The sequence below is a fragment of the Microcebus murinus genome, chromosome 23, assembly GCF_040939455.1.
Source record: "Microcebus murinus isolate Inina chromosome 23, M.murinus_Inina_mat1.0, whole genome shotgun sequence".
NCBI classification, from domain to species: domain Eukaryota; kingdom Metazoa; phylum Chordata; class Mammalia; order Primates; family Cheirogaleidae; genus Microcebus; species Microcebus murinus.
The window spans coordinates 32736046-32755285 of NC_134126.1; the positions used below are offsets into that span (position 1 = coordinate 32736046).

The 19240-nt window shown below is 48.4% G+C and overlaps 1 protein-coding gene across 4 annotated transcripts in view; it reads right to left on the bottom strand.

Moving 5' to 3' along the window:
* NR5A2 (nuclear receptor subfamily 5 group A member 2) overlaps positions 1–17401 on the bottom strand; it is a 126717-nt gene extending 109316 nt beyond the window's left edge. For 2 of the 4 annotated variants that reach the window (XM_012744419.3, XM_012744420.3), the window contains exons 1-3: positions 17097–17401; positions 5179–5316; positions 1046–1164 (exon numbers count right to left, since the gene is read on the bottom strand). In XM_012744419.3, coding sequence (XP_012599873.1) covers positions 1046–1164; positions 5179–5316; positions 17097–17160 — 321 coding nt within the window. In that variant the 5' untranslated portion in view covers positions 17161–17401. Of the gene's footprint in view, positions 1–1045; positions 1165–2201; positions 2335–5178; positions 5317–17096 lie in introns of those variants that run through there. The other 2 variants (XM_012744423.3, XM_012744425.3) reach the window with 2 other exon arrangements.
* Positions 17402–19240: the final 1839 nt, after the last annotated feature.

The window sequence follows — 19240 nt, forward strand, 5'->3', positions numbered from 1 at the left end:
AACACTGGAAAGTTAAAAGCAAAAGGATTTAAAGAGTAAAATGGGGAAATGCTCTTAATTCCACTGGAATACATTCAAGTATGGGAACTGTTTAAAAAAAAGGTGAAACTAATGGAAAGGAAAGGCAGGCATTGCAGAGGGCTGGACTGCAGCACACACAGCATGTGCTTTACTTATATTTCACTCAAAAATAAAATTTGTAGCTTTATGATGTAATAACAGCTTTAACAGGATAGTATTTATAATTTTCCTACTAGCCACAAAGAGAAACAATCTTACTTTGTTATAAAGAATGAAGGGATTTTTCTTGGTAGTGGTTTAAGTAATTGGTAGTGAGTTTTCTACTTTAAAAAAATTACTGAAAGTGGTCAACATTGAACTTACTGGGAATAATAAAGGTCTGAGATAAATTCTTAAAGTATAATTGATATTTTAGTAGCAACATAGTACATTATGTATATTAAAATACTTTCATTTAAAAAGGTCATACATGCTATGAAAATTACTCTGTTAAAAACTAAACTCTGGTTTCTTAGTCTTTATGATAAAAATTTCAAAAACCTTTAAAATTATTTTTGGAATGAATCAGGATGAAATCACAGTTGGGAATTTAGACTTTTGCGTCTGTGGATAAAAAATGTGTAGACTTGGAGCACAGAATACTCTCAAGCTAAAATGTATTTGGGAAATACTTTGTCACGTCCCCTCTCAAGAACAACGATGCTTTAAATGTATATAAGTCAAACAAAATCAATATTTAGGACTGTTAGAAATGGAAGTCTTTCCACAGCTACATCACTTCACTACAGTAAAATATTTTAAAACCATGAGAATGGCAAAGTTTTCTAAACAGCATAAATTCCTTTGCCTTTTGAACTAAATCAGACACATATTTCTAAGAATCATCTCCCTAAGACTCTTTCTTTGTGTCTCATTTTTAATTGAGTCTAAAAAAGATAACCTAAATTTAGCTTAAAAAAAGTGACCCAATGGCTTATTTTGGTTTCAAACACTGTATTTTTCAGGTAGCAATGTGTGAACTAACCTTGCAGCTCTCACAGGTGAGAAGCCCATAATGGTAGCCAGACACTTTATCTCCACACACGGGACAGAGCTCTTCAAGGTCTTCATCATAGGAGTAATTCACCATTTTAAATTGAGACACTGAAACAAGAGAAATGTACACACATATATCCAATTAATGTACTGTGTAGGCTTTAATCCCGGAAACAAAAGCATTTTGGTGACTGGTGGGTAAATATCAGCAGGTAAAACGTAAAATAAAAATAATTTTTTACCCAGGTTGTACTGAAGAGAACTACTTTTACACAGTGAAAGTAAAACATCTTTTGGCATCAATGAGCATGTACTTCATTATTTGTAAATTTTAAAAATAATTCATCCACATGGAAGCATTAGGAGGAAGAAATATAATAAATTAGTAAAAAAAAAAATAATTCCAACTTCTTTTGTTAACACTTTAAACTGACCACTGTTGAACACAAGTCTCATAACTCTGCAAAGCAACAAATTAGAATGGAATCATGAATTGTATAAAGTGACAGCTTAGGATTTCTTTGATTTACATCTCTGTAAAGTTCCAAAATGTCACATTTGGCTGAGAGAGAGAAGCAGGCACACACAGAATGCCCTCCTCACTCCTGAAGGAGTCTGCTGTGAGTGCACCTTGCTAATAAGGGTAGCAGCTCTGGTTTGCAAACTCTTCAACAGAGAAACTGAAGCCCCCGCGGCGGCTCCACTTAAACTGCCTGCGGCTCCCCATGCTCAGATCTGCTAGAATAATCGAAACATTCAGTTCCACATGGACAGTACTTCTGGATACTTCATCTCCTCACGTTTGAAAATCTGTGAAAATAAAAAGGAGGAAAAAGAAGAGAGAGGACGCCCGGATGGGGGGAAGGGGGGAAAAAAACAGAAGAGGAAAAGATACACAGGAGGGCTTGGTTTCGTTGAAAAGTATTGAAGCTCTGTAATGAACTTCACGTTTCCGATCATCACTGCAAAAGATAAACACCTCAAAGCGATCGCCCTGTGAAAGTTAAACGGAAATCAGGCCGCTGCGGACGCGCTGCCGGGTCCGGTGACCGCCTGGCTCTAGGCGGCCCGGCCGAGGCGTCCCTGCAGTGGAAAAGATAAAGTATGCGCAGGAAGCGCAGTGACCAGAGGACCCCGGGAAGTACCTGATCCGGCCCTTCCCCGGGACTCCGCATCCATGCGACCCGGCCTGGGCGCGCGGGTGGGCAGCACCACGGGCCAGGGCAGGTCTGCACGCCCGCACTGTCCGGTGAGACCCCTGCGCGCCCGGCTCTGCGCCCGGCTCTCGTCCTGGCCTCTGCCGCCCAGTGGCGCACAAACAGGGAGCCGAGTTTGTTTTAAGTTAATCAGTGGCGTTTGCAGGGGGTGGGGCGGGGGGATGGGGAACCCACAGCCCGGCAGAAGTTTCCTCTGGTTTGTTTACCACAAAGGAAAGAGAAATCGCCCCCACCCACCCCATTGCCAAAGTGCCCGGCCACTCTATCACCGCAGTGGCCTCATTTCGGATGACTTGTTCCTTTTAAAATAAAGTTCTTTTTTGCTCAGCTTCTGAGGGCCTCGGAATGGGCCGTCAGCGGGGTGGGGGGTCACTTACAGCACTTGGCGGCTGAGGGCCGAGCGGGACCCGCCGAGCTGAAGTGCCTCTTCCGGAGCCGCCGAGCCTGGGCTGGGGCTCACACCCGGGCGGGTCAGCCGGAGTTTGGGAGAATCCCGGGAGAAGAGGCTCCAGCAGACGCGGGAGACTGGGCTCAGTGAATTGCAAATAAAGGGATGTTGGGCTCAGTCCTCCCAGCGGGGCCAACCTCAATCCCACACCTAAGAGATCTCTAGGGTTTGGGGAACCTGGGGGTTTAGGAAAGGCTGAGGGTTCAGAAGTTTTGTTTATAGCCCTAGACGTTTATGGCTCTCCTAAAACTTAGGATTACTGTCTTGAGGCATGTTTTAGGGACAGGGACGGTTGTACCTCCCCTTCCCCAACAAAGTAAACTCTGACTTCAAACCTAAGGTGCACGGGTAGGAAACTGCTTTCAGAGGGACTCTGTGCCCACCTCGGGGATCCAACATCGAAAAGACCGAGGCATGGGGTGGGGACCCTCTTGAAAAATCCAGAGACAGAGCCTGAGTGGGGGAAAGGACGTCGCTGCCCGAGGCCCAGGCGTCTTCTAGAGTTTTCAGGTGTCCTGGTGCAGCTGAATTAGGGATTTGGGAGCCACTAGAAGAGGATACTGCGGGCTTTGGAAAGCTAGGTGCGTGGGGAAGTGAGGCGCGCCGCGCTATCCCGGGACCTAGTAGTGACTCTTTTTGGGTTCTCCTAGGAGTGAGACGACGGACGCGTCCCAGGTTGGAACCAGAGCAAGCCTGGAAATGAGCGCCCGTCCCCTGGGGCTCCACTCAACTGGCAGGCTGCTGGTCCTAGAAGCCGTGCCCAGGCTCACCATGCTGCTTGCGAATCAGGGGCTGAGCGAGCAGGCGACAGGCGACTTCTGAGCCCCAGGCACAAGGGAAAGCTAATTCTCTGGTTTGGGGATATCAAGCAATGTGTCAAGAAGGCCCCTCTCGAACTTTTCCAAGAAAACGTTAAGATGGCATTCCCTCCCCTGCTCCCAAGTAAGCCTTTGTTTTTGCCTCCCTTAATTGTTGTCTGGCGTCTCCTTTAGCTTCTTTTCCCGAGTCCCCCAGAAATGCCCGCTCCAGAAGGAAAAGCAGAAACTTTCCTTTTGGACCCAAGAATCGCGCTGGCATCACCCAGAGGCCCCAAGGGTAGGCCCTCTCCGGAGCTGGTGGCTGAGGGCCCGGCTTCCCACGCCGCTTCCTTTAGCCCCACTACTCTGGAACCCCAGGTGCGGGGGAGAAACGCCTCTTGGGGCCAGCCGAGTCCCCCAGCAGCCAGACCCACACGACAAATCGGTCTCTGGGGCCTTAGCCCCAGGGGACTTCCACAGCCCTACCTGAAGAATTGGAGAAACCCCAGGGTCACCACCGTAGGGGTGACCGACAGCACCAGTCAGACTCAAGCCCTCCTGCTACCCCCTTCCCCATCCGCAGCCGGGCAACATCAGGTCCACCAGCTTGTGCGCCCCAGGCGCGCCGCCCACTCCGCACTGCGGTGCGCACCAGCCCTGAACTCTGCTCTCAACACCTCCCCGGCCCTTTCAAGTTCGCGCAAGGGGACAGCAGGAAGCGTGCCGGGATCACAGGCCCGCCGGCCCGCACATCCTGCACGCTGGAAGGGGCGAGGATGGAAGAGCACCGGTGACTTTTCCTAGCATTGTTCCCTCCCCGGCCCAGGGCAAATGCGATAAACTTCTGAAGGGCTTAATACAAGCCAGATCTAGAGCTGCTATTTTGGAATGAGGAGAAAACATAGACGGCGGGATTTGTTTATTTGTTAGCAATCAAGAGCTGGGAAAACAAATGGGACTTCATATTCCCAGCTCTCGGTTTTAAACCGGGGCAATAAGCTAAACCGCCGCTCCCGAACCCCAAGGCATTCAACACCACCCGCGCAGGGAGTAGGGTTGGGGTAACTTTGGTTCCCTGCAGTACTGCAGCAGTTTTGAAGTTGTCCAACTCCAAGCCAGCTGTTGGTGTCCACTTTGGCTTTCGGGGGTGCCCACATGCCGTTCTAATAACGCTACAAGCCTTCCTGGGGTCACCTTCTCTGTCTGTAGTAGACTTTCCCAGGCAGGGTCTTGCCTCTCCACACAAGAACACTGGCTAAGTACAGCACACACCGCTTCCATTGACGGAGAGCCTGCTCGGGTGTCCAGCAAGGCATTCCGTTTCTTAGAATGGTCTAATTATGCTAAAGTACCTTTAGCCTGGAGCTGCCCCGCTCGGGTTGCCATAGAGCTCGCAGCCTCTCTTCTCTTAATTAGAAGCGGCCAATTACACGACGCTTGGAAAAACCTCTGCCCCGCATTGTTCAAGAGCCATAAACTTTTATGCCTGCACCTGGGGAGGAGGCTTGTCGCCCGCGCGCCGCCTGGAAGCCCGCGGCTGCAAGCGCGCAGCCCGGCCGGGCCACGCCGCCGATGCCAGGCAGAGGAGGCAGGAGCCGGCAGGGCGAGCCTTGGAGCGGTGAAGCCGCGGGAGCCGGAGCGCCGCGCGGCGCCTCCTTACCTTGCATGTTTTCCGGCATCTGGCCCTGTTCCCCATGCGATCGAGCCAGTCCCAGGGCTTCCGTCTCCACTTTGGGCAGCATGACAAGACGGCCGCGGGCCGGAATGGGGGGTCCGTGTCGGTCCGGAAGCCCAGCACCTGGACACGGGCAGCACAGATTCAACTCCGGCGGAAAGAAGGAAGGGGCTACCGGGGTGCCCGCGCGCCCACCCGCTCGCCAGAGCGTGCCTCCGCCGCCTCTGGGCTGCCGGGCAAGACCTTGGAGCCCTATCCTGTCTCACAGCTCCGGAGCCGCCCCCCGAGCTGCGAGGAAGAGATCGGGGATATCAACGGAGGCGAAGACGACGGCGACCGGGCGCCCTGGTTTGGCTCCACCAGGGCGGCGGCAAGGGCGCAGCTGCCCGGGGCGCGGAGCCACGAACTGACGAGCTCCGGGCGGGCAGCGCAGGCGGCCGCGGGGCTGCGGTGCCGCTGCCGCTGCTCCCGGACGGCTCGGGCGACTCCTTCCCCTCCCTCCACCGCCCTCCGGCTCAGGATCGGCAGGGTCTCTCTCTCTCTCTCTCCCCTCCTCTCTCCTGTCTTCGCCTCTCCGCCCCTTTCTCCTATCTCTCTCTGCCTCCCAGTCGCTCACTATCGCAAGTGCGGACTTGTGAAGTCGCAACCTCCCTCTCCTGCCTCGTTCAGTCCTCCCGCGCGTCCGAGAGCAGCTCTTGCCAGCCCCGAGGGCGGCGGCGCTGGGAAGGCAGGGGCAGACGAGGAGGGGAAGGGAGGTAAGTGTGGCCGGGGGTGGAGGGAAGGCAGGGGAGAGGGGTGAAGACGGGGAGCGCGGACACGGGTTCCGGACTCAGGTCGGACACTAGCCGCCAGCCAATGAGGACGTGGGGCATGCTCCAGTCCCCCAGCCTGTCCCAACCTCGTCACCCGCCTGCACCCCCTCCCACCCCACCCGGGCCTGGGGCGGGGGGATGTAAATGCAGCCGGGTCTTACGGCTGGAGAGAAGCGACCTCTGTCAGCGCGCTGGCGAAGGATAAGAAGCCTGGGCGGCGATTTCCGCGAGCTGAGGGAGCAAGGGGAAGGGATGGGGGTGTGGGCGTGTGCCCTCGGCTGTGTGTCGGGTGAGGAGAGTTAAACTCATCAAGGAGAGTTAAAGGCCCATTGAAACAACCTGAAGAAGAAAAGGGATACTGAATTCAGCTGACCGCTCTTCCCCAGTGCAGAGTTGGTCTGCGGTCTAGTGTCTCCCATTTTCCTAGCCCCAGGGCACTCAGTCCGTGGAGAGGCGACACCGTGGGTCCCCGGCGCCCTGGAGAGCCGGCCACATGGCCGAGTTCACTCACTTCACGGGAGTGAGAGGAAGTTGGCGGCCACTCCTATTTCCCCACGCTGCTCCCAGCTCTTTCGCTCGCTCACCAACGACGATCTACTCCTGCCCAAGATTGTTTAGGCGACAGACTACCCAGTTTTAGTGAACTGTGTTTCCATATAGAATACAAGGATCAGTCTGGTCCTTTTTCACTCTGGCGACTCTTTAGTGGGACAGATCCGCATGAGGCCCAGAGGCCCAGCATTAAAAAAAAAAAAGTTTTGAAGAACCATCTGTTAGGCAAGCTCCTCGACCACCAGCCCAGCCATATCTTCAAAGTTCTCAAATCTCATCCCAACGAGATGAAAAACATTGTTTCCAGCCTCCTGACTGCATGCAAAAAGCCTCACGTCCAGGGTCTGCAGTACAACTGAGCAATTATCAGAGTCCACTCACAAGGGGGTGAATTTGAATCTCAAAAGATCTGAAGTTATTCTATCTGAATGGCGTAGAGATCACACATTCCAACTGCCCAGACCAGTATCTGGTGAATTGAAAATTATTCTAATCCTTATAGCACATAATTTACATGCAATGGGTTGTTCAGCACCCACCCACCCCTGGCAATTCAGCTACTATTGACTCTCTAAACTGATTTGTCATTATGCTTTTCAATATATATTCAGAATCAAAGTTACTTGTCAGCTTAGTAACATCTCCAGGTTTTATGGAAACATTTAAACTTAGGGAGGACAGTCCATTAATTTGTATGGGAAAGGGGGCTGAAGTTGTCAAAATTAGTGACCCTTAAGCTCAGATTTTCATGATCGTATTAGGTAACACTGTCAGTACATTTGCAGTATTACTAGTTGTTTTTAAATGCTGTGAAGTAAGACTATATATTCTTACATAGCTCAGAAAGGGGGTTGGTCCCAGGTCTCATTGCAGTACTTGCCCTGATTTGCTTATGAGTTCAGGTGAACTTTGAAAATCAGTTTATTTCAAAGCCTTCGCTTAAGAAAAACCTCTCACTACAATTCAAACAGCTTGTGGGGGCACTTATCCAGCACCTTCCCCAGCATGGCAAGGATGCAGGACTCCAGACTCTTGGTCCTAAGAGGGAGCTTCCTGCCCCTAGTATAGTGGTGGCTTCACCACTTCTGCTGAGTGGAGCAGGAGGAGGTTAGGAGAGTTGCAAGAAGTTGAAAAGGGCCTGGCAGGACCACCTAATTGCAGTGTGGCAAGAAGCCCTGCCTTGACTTGAAGCTGAGGCCAAGGCTGACCTAGTGAGGCAAACTTTAGATTGTGCTTTAAATGCCAGCTGCAGGGCCAGAGGGACTTGCTGAGGCCACATCAGTGAGGACCCCTCTGTCCCTACCGGTCTGCACTTCCACCACAGCCCCTAAAGACCGCCAGCGATGGTGGCAAAAGGCCAGCTGGCATCATTTTATCTCCCCACAGGTAGACTTTCCAAGAAAGAAAAATTGTCACACAATGGAAGGGGTGTGCGAGGGAATAGCGGCTGGGGATGAGGTTTCAAAAATCTATTCTTTGTATCACAGAGGAAAGGGACGGGGCTCTTTGCCCTGCTTTAATGGTCAGACAGACTCCTCGGCTTAGTTAGCAGCTAACCAACGGGAGACAGAGAGGAGGAGAGAAACTGCCTTTCCCAAGAACCGAGGGAACTCCGCACCCAGAAGCGTCGCCCTGGGCGCGCCAGGCCTCCATCCCTAGGGAGGGAGAAACTCCCTAGGGCCGGCCCTATTCCAGATCCCCTCGGGGGACGTCGAAGTTCCGCCTGCGGTGGACGAGGCGGGAATCTTCCACTAGAATTGGCACATTCAACGCTCCTAGAGTCGCTCCACAAAGGGTTTAGGAGAGAGGCCCGGTCTGCGACACCGAGGCAGACGCGGAGCGAGAGACGACGACCGCAGTCAGGCTTCCGACGCCAAGCTCACTACTGCCCTCCAAGCGCACCAGTTCTCAGCCCTCGGAACTCCGTCCTGGTTCCGCCACTCACTCTGACCCTTGACCCTACAATTCAGCTGGACAGAGCCCCCTACTGAAGCCGGGTGACCTTGGATCGGCCTGGGCGTCCCCCAGAATGCCCTCTCCGACAGAAATCTAGCCAAAGAGGAACCCGAGTTCACGGCATCTTAAGTGTGGCCACCTGGGGATGGTTCTGGGTCCCCGAGGCTGCAATGTGCGGAGAGCCAAGGGGCCGCAGGAAGGGCAGGCAGTTGAGGTGGAAGCAGGGAACAGTGCCGGCCTGTGCGGTCTGGACTGACCCACAAAGCCACCGACCGCGGGCAAGCAGACGCCCCCCACGCTCCGCCGGGAACATCTTACCAACCGCCACTCTGACTCTTAGTGGAAGCACACTTGGGACTCCACCTCCGCCTGCCAGGTGCGGGGAATTTAACTGGAGGTAGAGGCCAGAGACCGCAACCTGGGAGGCCGGGCTTGGGGGTGGGGAGGACTGCTCTGGGTTTAGCTACCGTGCGCGTTTTCCCATTTTTTTTCTTTGCACTCCCTCTGCCAACTTCTGGCAAACTTCTCTCCTTTCCCCCCACCTCCCCTACGCCGCCTCCTTTCCGACGGGACTGGTCTCCCGGGCTAGCCCTTCCCGGTTCTGACTTTGTCTTAAAGCGTTGATTGACGGTTGCAATTACAAAGGATGATGGCTCGGGGAGGCTCCCGCAGCCTTGATGAGCGCGAGAAGCGCAGTCCTAGCATATTTTATCCACGCTCGGCGTTCCGGGGCCGCGCGCGCCCCATTCACCCAGCCGGCTGGAGCGGAGGAGGTCCCGCGCTCCCCACCCGCGAGGAAGCCGCCGCCACCCTCCTCTCCGCCTCCACCTTCCCGCGGGGCCGCGCCGCGTCTCGGAGCGCGCGGCGGGAGCAGCCAGCCCTTGACCTGACCTGAGCGTGTCGGTCGACCCGGCGCGCTTGACCTGTGCGGGCTGCCGAGGGATCAAATGCCAAGATTTTCTGGAGCGCTTCGAGTTTCCCGGCGCAGCAAACACTGAGTGGCAGACACACCTTTCTCGCGCGCCTGGATGGATGAAGCTTAGCGGGATCCACCCAAACTCTCACGAAGCTTGCAAACCTTCATCCTTGGAAACAACTTCTCACAGCTCCTTCAGCTCCACCCTTTGGCGTTTCTAAACCAGTACTATTACTTTTCTCGTCCCCACGCGTCTACTTTTTATCTCGCTCCCCCCCAAGAAATCTGGATTTTTTTCAGGTCTCCACCTAGTCGCTGGGATAGCCCGAGGGAGAAGAGAACCAAGTTTATCAGCTACCGAACCTCTGGCTCTGCCCGATTTTTCTACTCCGCCCACCTGAAAAGCCCATCGGAAGCTGCTTTAGCCTATCCTCTGAAAATTAACTTTAGCAAAGGAATTTCGGTTCTTGGATTCAGGAGCTGGGCTATCCGCCCCCACCCCTAGGCTCCACCCGCCCTCATCCGGAGTGCTTTGTTTTAAAAAGACAAGAATTAAGTTGCAATCCTAGCACTCTGGGAGGCCGAGGCTGGCCGGATTGCTCGAGGTCAGGAGTTCGAAACCAGCCTGAGCAAGAGCAAGACCCCGTCTCTACTATAAATAGAAATAAATTAATTGGCCAACTAATATATATAGAAAAAATCAGCCGGGCATGGTGGCGCATGCCTGTAGTCCCAGCTACTCGGGAGGCTGAGGCAGGAGGATCGCTTGAGCCCAGGAGTTTGAGTTTGCTGTGAGCTAGGCTGACTCCACGGCCCTCAATCTAGCCTGGGCAACAAAGCAAGACTCTCTCTCTCTCTCTTACACATACACACACACACACACACACACACACACACACACACACACAAAAGTTGCTGTGTAGACTTAAGAGCCACCTAAGAGCTTGATGTTGGCCCAAGCTTTGTAAAAACAAACCTGAAGAGGTGAGAAGTATTGCCTCGTTTAAAGAACAAAAATGCCTTTCTGTTGCATGTGTAAATAACTAAGCAAGAGGAAGAACTGCTGCAATTTAGACATTCTACCCTAGAAAGACTGGTTGTTAGGGTTATCCCGCAAATAGCGACTGACTCACAACCACTATGAAAGTATCTTGATATGTTACGGTCACTCGGGAGGAAAATGAAAGCTGAAGCAATTATCTGGGTGATACACCCCCTTCCGCAGACAACCTCCCATCCTTACCTGGAAGGCAAGAAGGGGGTTTGGTGAGAGTTTGGGCTGGATTATCGGAACCTGAGGCTGTTTGTATAAAAAGATTTCATTGAAGAACTTTTTGATTTCATTTTCTTTGGGGCGTGTTGCCCCAACCCTGCGGTCCAGGCGCGCCCCGCCTTGGTGTGGTCTTGTGCCTGTCGCAGTGAACTGGGAGATCCGGTCTTGAGAAAGGGGGGGGGGGAATCTCGGGTAGGTGGTCCAATCTAATCTATTTCTTCCTCTCTGTAATTGAAATGGAAATTTGAGCCTAACTCAAACTGAGATTCCATCCACTGGAACCGTCCCTCCACTTCCAGTCCAGCCTCGAGATGTACCAGAACGTTGAATGACATTCGCAAGGACCATCCTGGCACCAGCAGGCCAACAAGCGCTTAGTGAAATTGGCAGAACACTTGCAAATCCAGTCCCTATACCCCCTCTCCGCGTCTTAGCACTGGGTTACTCTAAACTACCATTCAACTGTAACCAACCACACTGGAAACTTCTTGATAAAAGGGCAGGGAGGGGTAACATCCCGCATCGCTTTCTAATTCCTTGCTTTTGTAGCGCTGGAGGGACCCGTCTGAGACTCTTCCTTCAGGAAAGCCCCTGCGCTGGCGGTTTTTGATTGTTAAGATCGGAGAGCGCCGGGCCACGCAGAGATGTGGGCGTCCAGCAATTTGGGTCGCTCTTGGTCAGCAAAGAAAATGAGGGCTTGGAAAGGCGGGACTTAGAGGCACCGGGCGCGGAACTAGCGAAAGTGTTAGGGTCCAGGCGCTCATAGAGGTCGCGCAGTTCAAAGGTCATCGGCTTCTCCAACCTGAAAGCAGCTTTTGCTATAAAGAGACGGTGATCAGCGTGCGGCCAGGCTTGGGACAAATTCATTCACTTTCCCCCAGAGTTTGTCTGGAAACTAGGAAGCTAATTCCAGGACCAACCAGATGATTTGCCCCGATTTTCTTTCTTTTTTTTTTTTTTTAATTTTTTTTTTTTTTAAAGACTAGTCAAGTGCAGTAGTGAGGAGGGGGGAAAGTAGTAGAACAAGGAGTTCAATCTGTAACTGACTGTGAACAATCACGTGAGATAACTCACTACCTTCGGACCAGCCTACCCCGATTTTCTTTCCAATCCTGTAGAGGCCACTGGAGCTGGTGGGGCTTATGAAGTGGGGGTGGGGCAAGGGCGGAGGCTGCCAGATTCCCAAGCAAGGAACCCAGCTCTTACTGTGAAAAATGTTAGGACTGGGCAGGGGACCAACATATCTCACTACAGGAGGCACAGTCGGATTTGTCAAAAGTTGTTTCCCCCTCCCCCGCACTTAAAGTGTCTCTCTCCCCATCCCCTTCTCCTTCGGGACAACAGTATGTTTGTTTCTGCTGTGTGATTCAGTCACTCAGTTTGAGTGACTTCCCTGCCCTCCCTATACTCACTGACTCTCTATAACAAGTATATGCTCTGAATTCCCTCTTACAGTGCCTTCTTCCTGTCGGTAGCCCTGCGAGCTAGCACCATACATCACATACAGACATCCACAAGCTAAACTACACCCAAACTCCAGAGATCCTTCCAGCAAATCCCAGAATAGGAGACCAGAAGTACCTTCCCACCCAACCATGCTCTGACCTCATTCTTCCCAGATGCTGTCTCTATTCTGCCCTCCATACCCAACTCCGATCCCATCCTTCTGAATTCTACAGGGATCCAAATCTGATTCCCACTGTGGAATGGAAAGGAAAATAAACAGCCATTTACAGATGTCTTTCTTAAGCCTGGAATATCTTTTGGAAGGCTGAGTAGACCAACATTGTTTTAAATCAAAATTCCTTATAGCAACAAGAATAATTAGTTACTGCCTCCAGGAAAGAGCATAGATTTCATAATCATATCTCTGGAGTTCTATTTACAGCTCACTTTCCTCGAAAGCTGAGTGATCTTGGGTAAATCACTTGACCTTTCTGATTCCATTTTTTAAGCAATATTGCAATATTGGGTTAACAGAGTAAACTTCATAGTTAATGAGACAGGGCCAGTAAAGTAGCATTCCAGCCTATAAAATAAATATCAGTCCTCCTTTGTCTTTCTTTCCTCATAACTTCACCCAAACTCTGCATTCTGTAAGGAAAATAACTAAGAAGGGACTCACTAACCATCTGAGGACCATAAAAATAGATCCTTCCATTCACGCCTGTAATCCTAGCACTCTGGGATGCCGGGTGGATTGCTCGAGGTCAGGAGTTCGAAACCAGCCTGAGCAAAAGCGAGACACTGTCTCTACTATAAATAGAAAGAAATTAATTGGCCAACTAATATATACATAGAAAAAATTAGCTGGGCATGGTGGCGCATGCCTGTAGTCCCAGCTACTCAGGAGGCTGAGGCAGAAGGATTGCTTGAACCTAGGAGTTTGAGGTTGCTGTGAGCTAGGCTGATGCCACAGCACTTACTCTAGCCTGGGCAACAAAGCAAGACTCTGTCTCAAAAAAAAAAAAGATCCTTCCAGTGGGAGGTGCTTACCACATGATTGTCTTGATTGGCTTGACACATCCTCAGGGACAATTACATTATCCCCAGATAAAAGTGCTTGCACAAGTGCTCATGATCATCTGTATTCAGTTTATTTGGAGTTTAAAAGTTAAACTCCAGATACCTTTTCTTCCTTATCAATCACACAAAAACACATGTAACAGAGGTTCCCCACAAGACAGGCAAAAGTTGCCTCCAAAAAGAGGCAACCTTTATGAATTTATCTGGTCAATTTCAGTTCACATGGTATTCTCAGGCTAAACCACTCAAGTTCACATGTATTTCAGCTCTTTCTTAGGCCTTCTTAGAGCACAATGCCCCCTAAACTCCTTAAGTTCCTTGAAGCCAACTGGATTTCTCAAAGAAATATTTGTTCTATTAAGGTGAAGAGTAAGGAAAAACTCAAAGAAGTAGCTCTATCCTGAGGTAGGTTCTAGACCCTGGGAGGGAAGGTGTCTTGCCCTGCTGAGAGTATCCCTGGAGGTGTTTGTGGGAGGCTGAACCTCTGGGTCGGTCTGCATGCCCTTCTCCAGCTCAACTCACATTCAAGGCCAAATTCAAGATAACCCCAGACATTGTGCCTAGTGGAGTCAAGTAAAGGGAAAAAGCATTTCCAAGCCTCTGTTCTCCCTTCCTCTACAAATCTCTCCTGCTTTATTAAAACAGGTGTGAAAGAAATCCTTTAACTCTGGTCACAACTTGCAAACCCAGGCCAGTTAAGAGGGATCTGGGAAGCACTGCTTTGCAGATGGGCTGGGGCAGGGAGGAAAGGAGGCTCCTGAGTTTAGCTTCCTGGAAGAAAGTGGCAGTGTAAGCCCCAGCTGCAAGATTCAGAACACAGGCTTGAGTGGCTGGCATTCAGAACTGCACTGCAAATAAAGCTAGCTAGAAGTTAGGATAATATAACAGCTATCACACTTTCTACTGAATGATGATGTCAACTTTCAGAGGTCCTATGGACACAGAACTTGCTAGAGGTTATCAGTGAAATAAAATCAGACTTCAAGAGTGTTCAGGGGACCAGAGAGCAAACCTTATATCACAGATTCAATCAATACAGGGTTTGTATTGTGTATTGTGCACCCCTAAGTATGCAGACATAATTTCCTGTGCATAATGTATAATTTGATGTTGAATGTGCATAAAATATTATGTAAATGTACTTCATTTAAAAATTACATAAATTTAATACAAATCAAAGCCATAATGTTGAGGCACATTGCTGGGATTGGGGGAGGTATCAATAAATACTTGTTTTATATATATATATAATATATATATTATATATGTATTTCCTACCACACAGATTTAGCTCTTGATATAGATAAGAAAAGCCTTTTTAAAAAGTTAGTATTGATTGCCAATATACCTTATTGACTAAAAAAAAAAAAAAAAAAAAGTTAGTATTGAATATCATTCAATACAAACTTAGGCCAGAAACCTAGAATCCAGGCAGTGTCCCAGAACTAGTTAACTTTAAGCGAACAATCTGGTTATAACCCGAGTCTGCTGCTCTCACTGAATGATGACAGGTAAGCAGAAGGAACAACTTTCTCTTAATTCTCTTTTTCTATAAGAGCACAGACATGTAACCACCAGTGTGCCACGACCAGTTAAGAGCCACGGAGAAAGCTTTTTAGATAAAAGGAGGCACGGTTACTAATGCAACACAACTCAATTAAATGTGGAGTTGGAAACCCTGAGTACTGTCTACACACACTGGGCTCAGTATTGCGATCCACTCCCATCCCCCATCCCAACTTGCAATTTGCCATCCGAAAGCTCCCCAGAGACCTCAGACGCTCTCTGTGGCTGCACCCTGGGTTCTTCCCAGTGGGCCTGCCTGGGACAGTCAGAAAGACCCATTGAAAGGGCAGCTGTCCTTCAGGAAGGGGGTGGGCCCCTTCAATCCAACCGTTCAGTCTGATGGCTCCACACTGCCCCTCTTCTTCTCCCTCAGTCCTCTGCATGGTCTGTCCAGCCCAAAACCCTGGAGTGGCCCTCAGCGCCCCTAGAAGGCTACGCGGTGAGCAGACCCTAGCAGCGTCTCCGTTACGGAGCTGTTGCAGGCGCGGACATCTCGCGACCACCTGTGGGGCAGCGATGCCGGAGGAGGAGGATGTGCCTGGTCTGGGAAGGGGCGGGTGGCTGCGAACCAGGTCTGGAAAAACACCTATTTTGCCAGAAAATTGACTGGACTTTTAGTCATCCCCAGTCCGGGACCCGGAAGTGCCCGAGCCAGTTTAGGATGTTGGGGGAAGCTAGCCGAGGCCGGTGGGCGCCTCCTTCGGGACTCTTTTAGAGGCACAGTCCTCGGTAGGCCCTGGGGCGATCCCGACCGTCCTGCTGTTCCCGGGCCCCCGTGCTGGGCCGGTCCGAGGCTGGCGGGTGTCTCTGTTCAGGCTCAGGATGGACCCGCCTCTGTCCCCGCACAGCCCCTGCTACGTGCTTGCCGAGCAGTGTGGTCGGGAAAGACACTTCTTCCTCCACGGTAGCGGAGAGAAGTGAAGAAGGGTCTTCTCCCCCTGCCTCACCCTCTTGAATTCACCCCCAGGGGCTGGAGACACGGGGAGTGGGGGGGACCCGCCTGTGTGGTCCACCTTTATTTCAGCCTCGGCCAGCGGGGTGCGCGCACCGAGAGCCCGGGATCGCCCCGCTAGCGCCTGAGCCCCGAGCCCGCTTCGCCCCCTGCGCGCCCCCGCCGCCCGCGCCCCCGGCACCCGCGCGCTCCTGCTGCGAGCCCGGACCGCCCAGCCCGAGACGCCTGGGAGGACTCCCCGCCGCGCACCGCCGGGGTCCTGCCCAGCGATGGAGATTTGGAATCGTTCTGTGCTTCCCTCCCATCTTATTTCTTGAGCCGGTATTCTCTTCCTTCGTTATCTGCAGAGCAATTGATTCTCTGTTGCACTCTGCCCGCCTTCCCCGTGTTTTCTTTTTCGTAAGTACAGAACATTTTTTGGTAAACATTTCCTCAAGTGATATACTTGAGGGTGTAGTTGGCCCATTAAAAAAAAGCAATCACTGCATTCTGTGGAGTCAGCTGACTACCGAGGGGGGAAGAAGAAAAGCTCAAGACTTGATTTTCCTTCTTGTTACAATGGAGCTGGAACTCAGGGCTCAGGACGAGCCCTTGCAGATTCAGAGGGACATTCCAGCCCGAAAGCCTAAGAAAGTACTACAAGAAAGGGCACAGGTCCTCCAAAAACTAGGGAAGGGAAGACAAATAATTACAGACCACTGGGAATCACTTCCCTTCAGTCCTGCACTTTTAGGATTCACTGAATGCAGTGTTACTGTAAAATTAACAAGTTTGTAACTCTTCATTTCTTGTGTTATTAAAAAATGAAAACTGCTTTATTTGCTTGTTTTTGTTTGTAAAAACAAGACATGCTCATTATTTTGAAAAACAGTAACTCTTAACTTCTAATCCTTAATGAACGATTTTTTTGACATGACTTTCATTTGCCAGAAAAATAAAATAAAAAATTTTCTAGAGTATCTGCAGTGAATGACACACCACACCGTTGTGTGGCTTGAAACTTCACATCAATGATCACTTGATTAACTTGTTTCAAATTGTTCAACTTTCATCTTACTATTTATGATTAAAAGTTCTCAGAAGATATTAAATATGAAATTGATATGTTATGAATTATATTTTCTGGCTGTTTAGGCTAATAGAATGACATCCCAAACCACTGGATATAATAAATTATATTCATAATGTTGAAATATCCATTTGCCTTTTTTGAACTGCAAGAAAGATAAATGTGTGATATATACATGGGCAGTGACTTAAAACACAAAATCTGTCAATGAGTTTAAACTACATGTATTAATGTAGTAGCAGAATAATAAATAGATAATAAATAAAGCAAGTCCTACTTACCAATAGGTGTAAGTTCATGCTTTAAAGATTCTTGTAAATCTCCAGTATCTGAATTAGAAGACATTCTTAGTGAAATTATAGGCAGTTCTTTGGTTTAAGGCAGAAATCATTGAGCATAAGAAAAAGTGCAGCTTGTCAAATAGCGTGGCCTTGGGAAGGACACATCAGACTACAGTAACCCTTAGTGAAAGTTAAGAAAAAGAAAAAAAAAAAACAGAATTCAGAAAGTTACAAGCAAGTCATTCCCTGGACTCTGTCCTTTTTCCAGCATTAGTGACCTGCTGTAAACCATGTATCCAGTTTCATGATGGTTTCTAATCAGAAGAATGGAAACTTTTGATAGGCTTTGACTGATCACATGACTCTGTGCAGGTTGATAAGAGGACCCTGTTATAAAGTGACAGCAAAAGAGATAAGAACTCTTGGCAGATAATGGCAAAGAAATGATTAACTCAGAAGTGGAGAGGTGCTATGCAGCACAGAGAGTGGAAAGTTGTAAAAGCAAGGGGTCAGAAGATCATGCTTAGTGGATAAAACTCCAAAACCAACTTAAATCCACTACTAAACTAGGCTTGTGAAAATACCCCCTTGATGTCATCCCCTCTTTGCATAGAGGAGGACAGACATAACTCTTCTGACCTCTGTAAATACAGTTTAGATGATAACATTGGTAGACATTAATTCTTTAGTGATGACTACAAATATGATTGACACTTTGAAATACCAGCAGGTAGTGTTTTCAAGCTTATGAACATTTATTTATTCATATTTTTGTCAATTAACTTTTTTATCATGCCTATTCATTAGATGAGAAGTTAACCTTAGCTTGTTTGTGCATTGGTCATTTGGTTAAAAAGGCAAATATAAACAAAGTAAAGTTTATATCTTAAGATAATTGCTGGAAAAATGATAAACATGTAATACATTTTTTCATAATTTTAAAGATATTAGTCTTTGCTTGGACCCATGGAGAAAATCTGGGTTACACTTCACCATGAAAGAACTTTACTCAAATGACCATGGGCAGTTTTAGGTTCTTGTTGAATATCCCTATTGTTATTCAAAATAATAAAATCTGATTCTTACAGCAATGCATGTCTTTTCCTACATTGTGGAACCATTCATTGCTTTTCTTGTTTTGATTTTTCTAATGCAATAACCTTTTTTTTGTTGTTGTTTTAGTTGAAGATTCTACTTGGGAAAAAATATTTGTGTGCAGCATTTTCCCCATTCAAAATTGTATTTGTTAAGATTAGATTTGACTGCATACAATAGAAAAATCAGAACAACTATGATTTAAACAACTATTTATTTATCTTTTATACATGAAGTTCAGAGGTAGGCAATCCAGGGATGGTGCAATGGCTCTAGAAGGTTGTATAGGACCAAGGTTAATTCCATTTTACTATCCTCCATTTCTTCTCCTCATGTTCTAAAGTGGTTGCAAGAGTTCTAAGCATTGCTACTGGGAAACAGGATATAGGAAGAAGAAAAGAAGCATGTTCCTTTTTAAGAATCTATTCTTAAAGTACTACACACTTTGCTTACATCTCACTAGGCAAAACTTAGACACATACTCATACTTAGCTGCAAGGGAAGGTGAAAAGTGAAGTACTATATTTTAGCAGGGCAGCTAAATAAGTGTTCAAAGTAAAAGGATTGGGTGAGTATAATGATCCTCATTAGTGCTTTGCTATTATTTCTTTGAATAATCAAATAATAACATGGCACACTGCTAGAAATACACCCATGTATGTGTTAAAGGACATATGAGTCTGTAAAGCAGCTGTTCTCTTGAAAATTATTTAGGGCTCCAAAAAGTTTTTGCTCATGTGAATTATGTCTATTAGTATTTACTCTATTAGAAATTAAAATGGAGAAACTTAAAAATGTAATTTCTAAATGTATAAATTTATTGTTACTAAAAATGATAATAAACCCATCCCATATTAGTATAAATAGGATATTTAAAATTCAGAACAAAACAATATTTTTTTAAAAATTAGTAAAAAGTGGTATTTTCATAAATCTTTTAAATAGCTGGCTTAATAGAGGACAGCTAGATTCTCATATCTGCCTCTGCATTCAGTCTGTAGTGATATAGACTATCACTGGTTGAAGTGTAAAAGTAAATCTGAGTTCAC